The sequence below is a fragment of the Chenopodium album genome, chromosome 25 (genome assembly GCF_948465745.1).
Source record: "Chenopodium album chromosome 25, dcCheAlbu1.1, whole genome shotgun sequence".
In the NCBI taxonomy this organism is placed as follows: Eukaryota; Viridiplantae; Streptophyta; class Magnoliopsida; order Caryophyllales; family Amaranthaceae; genus Chenopodium; species Chenopodium album.
In genome coordinates, this window is record NC_137858.1 from 28,609,309 (window position 1) to 28,614,343 (window position 5,035).

The 5,035-nt window shown below is 35.4% G+C and overlaps 1 protein-coding gene across 1 annotated transcript; it reads left to right on the forward strand.

The window, feature by feature from the left end:
• Positions 1 to 442: 442 nt before the first annotated feature.
• On the forward strand, positions 443 to 1,344 carry LOC145613930 (uncharacterized). Its single transcript, XM_081668964.1, has 2 exons — positions 443 to 584; positions 698 to 1,344. Exons 1-2 carry the CDS (start codon positions 443 to 445, stop codon positions 1,342 to 1,344), a joined length of 789 nt encoding a protein of 262 aa, XP_081525090.1.
• The last annotated feature ends 3,691 nt before the right edge of the window (positions 1,345 to 5,035 follow it).

Here is a 5,035-nt window from a genome sequence, read left to right on the forward strand (position 1 = left end):
TTAGTCCTTGTTTTTTACTTTACTATGGTCTAATTCTATTTTTTGTCCGGTCTTTCTATCTTGGACTTCGATCATTAACTTGTTCCCTCTTTGTTTGATTTATTTTTTGTTTCTTTTTACTGTTAATATTAGTTTGATTCTTTGGAGTCAAATTGTTAACTTTGTCTTGCACTTTGTTCCTCTCCGAAACTTGGAATTTTATGTTCCTTATGGAACTTATGAATTTGGTCTTCTTAAAGGCCTGGTTTTTGGTTTCATCTATTGTACAACCATATGTGTGTTCTGGTGTGATGTCCCATATCCTTTTGCCATATGGCTTGTAGTATACTTGTATAATTCTGCATTCTTGTTTGATGTGTTTTTCTCTTTTTTTTTTGTCTTATATATGAAGATCATTAGTTGGAATGTTAGAGGGGCCAAACATTCGCAAGCAATTGGCGAAATGATATTTCTTAAGAAAAAGTGTAACCCAGATATATTTATAGCTATAGAAACTATGGTTTCTCCGTCTAATAGCAATAGATTAAGCAAATCATTGGGTTATGAATCTGTTCATATTATTAATCCAGAGGGTCACTGTGGAGGTATGTGGATAATTGATGTAACAATTGTTCAATTAAAAAATCGACTTGTGTCTCTTCTTATTCATGATTTATCTATGGATCAAGTATTTATGTTATTTGCTATTTATGCCCAGCTCAAACTTCTCAAAAAAGGCTGTTTTGGACCGAGCTTTTTGAGCTGTGCATTAATTCTATTCTACCTTGGTGTATTATTGGAGATTTTAATGATCTATTTTTGCTTGCTGATAAAAACGGTGGGAAATCCCCTACTGTTGCCCAGTGTTTTCCTCTACAAAGATTTGCTCAATTTTCTCAAGCTATTGACGTTAACCCCTTGGGAAACCCATTTTCATGGAAACGTACAACCAACTCGCATATCATATATGAACGCCTTGGTAGATCTTTTGTGAGTCCTCAATGGGATTCCTTATATCCTTCTGCAATTGTTTTGTATGAACGTTTTTCCATTTCTGACCATGCTCCTATTGTTTTGGTTACGGATAATAGATCAACCCCAAAATTATCCTCTTATCGATTTCAAAATGCATGGACTTCTGATATGGAAGCTCAACAAATTATTGTTAAAAATTGGAAGCTTCGTTTCATTGGTTCCCGCTTTTACTGTATTTTGCAAAAGCTAAAGCATGCTAAAACCGAATTAAAACATTGGAATCATTCTAAATTTGGGAATGTTCAAATTAAGCTAAAGCTCAATCAGACTAAATTGCTCTCAGTGGAGGCTCAGTTGCTTCTCTATCCATATAATTTCCATACTCGCTAACCCCTTACACGTCTTATTCGTCAACGAGGAAAGCTCCTTCTCTTTGGTCAAAAATTTTGGGTTAAGTATGCTCGAAAATTATGGTTAAGTAAAGGTGATCGTAGTTCTAGATTTTTTCATGAGACTATGAAATTTCGTTCAAGTAAAAAACAAATTTTCAGACTACAAAATGATGACAACCAATGGGTTGATACTCAATCCGACATTACTAATCTTTTCTATAAAGAATTTTCCATGCGTTTTAAGTCTTAACATCCCCAGGGACGATTTATCTCTCTTCCTTGGATTGAGCCAGTTATTACTCATACAGAGAATCTTCATTTAACAAGTCGCATTACTAATGAAGAAATTAAAGATGCCTTTTTTGACATGTCGCCCTATAAGGCTCCTGGATCAGATGGCTATGGCCCTAAGTGTTTTCAACATTATTGGAATATTATAGGACAAGATATATGTAAAGCCATTAAATGCTTTTTCTTTAATGGTGTTCTTTTAAGAGAGCTTAATCATACAATTATTACATTGATTCCTAAAATTGATTATCCCTCTAAAGCTAGTCAATATAGACCTATTAGTCTTTGTACTACTATGTAAAAGGCAATTTCGAAAATTTTAGTTGCTCGTCTTAAGCCCTTTCTTAAGAAAATTATTGGTCCTTACCAGAATGCTTTTGCCCCTGACCATGCTATTCAAGATAATATTTTGCTGGTTCATGAGATTTTAAATCTCTTTACTAAGTCTAAAAATAAGTAAGGATGGCTAGCTCTTAAATTGGATATGGAGAAAGCTTATGACCGTATCGATTGGGATTTCTTGTGGGCCACTCTTGCCTCCTTTGGTTTTAGTCATACTTGGATTAGTTAGATTAAATCCTGTGTTACCACGGTCTCTTACTCTCCTGCGATCAATCATACTACTACTAACCTCATTAAGCCTTCCCGTGGCTTAAGGCAAGGGGACCCCCCTTTCCCCCGCTCTTTTTGTAATTTGTATGGAAGTTCTTTCAAAAAAATTGCTTCTACTTAGTCAGAATAAGTCACTTGGTATTGGCATTAAGATTGCCCCTTCAGCTCCTCTTATTCCTTGTTTACGTTTTGCAGACGATAGTCTTTTATTTTGTAAAGCTACTCCTACGTCTTGTAATGCCCTACGTTAGCTAAATTTGCTTCGCTATCTGGTCAACTGATTAATTTTCATAAATCCTCTATAGTCTTTTCTAAATATGTTACTAATCGAAATAAATCAATTTTGGCAAGCTATTTTAATATGACTCCTAAATCATTCCTTGGTCGTTATTTAGGTGTGTTTTTTAACTCAACTACGTTCAATAAGGATAATTTCCAGCATATCCTTTCTAAATCAGATAAAAAATGAATTCTTGGTCTTCCAACTTAGTCTCCAAAGCTGGTAAGGTTGTTCTTATTCAGAGCCACCTTCAGGCTATACCTTCTTATGCTATGACCACTGCTCGTTTACCAACATCTATTACTTCTTCTCTTGATAAATTAAATAGGGATTTTTTTTGGAAGCAGTCCCCAGCAAAAAAAGGCTTGCCTATGCTTGCTTGGGATACAATTTGTCAACCTAAATCCCAAGGTGGTCTTGGTCTTCGTAAATCGGATGCTGTTAATTCTGCTTTCTTAGCTAAACTTGGTTGGAAGATTATGTCTAACCCGACTAACATATGGGTCCAGTCTATCACTGCTAAGTATTTACGTAAATCCCAGTTCCTTACCTATCATACTCAACCTAGAGACTCCTGGATTTGGAAGAAAATTCTTCATATCCGCCCTCTCTTAATCAGAGGACTTCGCTAGAAAGTAGGTAATGGGTCTTCTATCCTTTTTGGGTTGATATTTGGTGTACTCACACCAATCTTATTGCCCTTCTCAATTTGGATCCTGATCAAATTGACGGGTATTGATGTCATAGTTGATATGTTCATCACTGATAACAATTCTTGGGATATCCCTCTACTTCTTACTGTTCTTCTCGATAATGTAGTTCAAATTAGTCGAGGAATCCCCCTCCCCTCCTCCCCTGTTCCTGATGAACCATGTTGGGGTCTCTCTAAAGATGGCCAATTCACTGTTAAATCTGCTACTTGGCTTGCTCATTCTCATGTTCATCCTACCTCTAAATGAGAATTTAGTTGGATTTGGAAATTAGACATTCCTCCTAAAATTCAGATTTTCCTTTGGCAAATCCTGCATAACAGTTTGCCTACTCGTCATACTTTATCTTCACGTAGTATTGCTGTCCCCACTTTTTGTGCTCTTTGTTCTAATCATGCTGAATTCCGGGATCATCTTTTCTTCTCTTGCCCATTTTCTATGGAACTTTGGTCTTCTACTTTTGTCCTTCAATGGCTTGGTTACTTCCCTCAAATTAATCACATCCATGATTTATTTCGCTTTCTCAAAGTCAATTTGCCTAGACTCCTTCCAAATATAGCTATTTGGAAACATCGTAACACAGTTATTTTTAAGAACTCTTCTGCTAATATTCATAGTATTTTTATTCGAGCTTTCTCTATGTTTAAGGAATGGGAGTCACGATCTCTTCTTGACGCCATCCACTTTCCTACTACGACTCCTCCACCGCCACCTCCTCCTAACCCCCATCCATTGTCTCGTGGTCCCCACCCCCGTTCGGTTTTTGTAAACTTAATTTTGATGGTTTTGCCAATCAGAATTCTGCTACTACAGGTGTAGTCATTCGAGACCACCTGGGTAATCATGTGGCCAGTCGTACTTATAATTTAGGCTCTTGTCCGGCCTACCTGGCAGAAGCTATTGCCCTTCGCAATGGCCTCCTTCTTGCTAGAAATTTCAATATTTCAGATATTTTTATTGAAGGCGATAATCTTACTATTATTAATATTTTGCAGGGTCATTTTAGCTGTCCATGGAAACTTCAGTTACTTATGGCGGATGTCAAGACTATTTTGGATTCTTTTTCGAGTTTTCAGGCAAGACACATCTATCGGAAGGAAATCGGGCAGCAGACTATGTTGCCTCTCTCTGCTACTATTCTCCGACTCATCAAGATATAAATCCTTTTTTAGATAGTAAATTTTCTTATTTTTTACTCCTTGATAGTTTAGGTCACGATCTTGTGAGAAGACGTACCTAAACTCCTCCATGTATCTTACTTTTAAAAAAAAAAATAGTAAAAATTTATTTTAGTTCAGTAAAAATAATTTAAGTTCAACAAAAATAATTTTAGTTCACTAAAAATAATTTCATTTAAGCAAATATAAAGTGAAGTGAACAGGGCTTAGAAGTTACTCTATCAATATAATAGGGGTTAGTTTGTTGGTGTCATAGGGGTTAATTACTCCATTTTTTTACAAGCGGTCACGTAGTGTGACCAGCCGCACAGAAAATATATTGTAGATTTTGTATATGTCGTCACGGATGATATGTAAGAATGATATGCATTTTTTTCTTCCCTAATATGTTTGTTATTTAATTTTTTTTATTTACTACTATATATATGCAATAGAAATATTAAATGATTACATAAAAATAAAAAAAAAAAAGACAGATAATCAAACAATTGACAAGCCTAGACATAGTTCTGAGGTTAAAACATTAGAAAAGAAAAAAAATTATACTTTGTACTAAGCTTTAAGTTGGAGGCTTTGCAGATTTCTTGACAGGTAAATTTTTGGTTGTAAAAGTTGCAG

Excerpts from the sequence above, each read along its gene's own strand:
- LOC145613930 (XM_081668964.1), top strand. The coding sequence starts at position 443 with ATGATATTTCTTAAGAAAAAGTGTAACCCAGATATATTTATAGCTATA. Across the intron at positions 585-697 it reads TCCAGAGGGTCACTGTGGAG|CTCAAACTTCTCAAAAAAGG; the intron begins GTATGTGGATAA and ends ATTTATGCCCAG.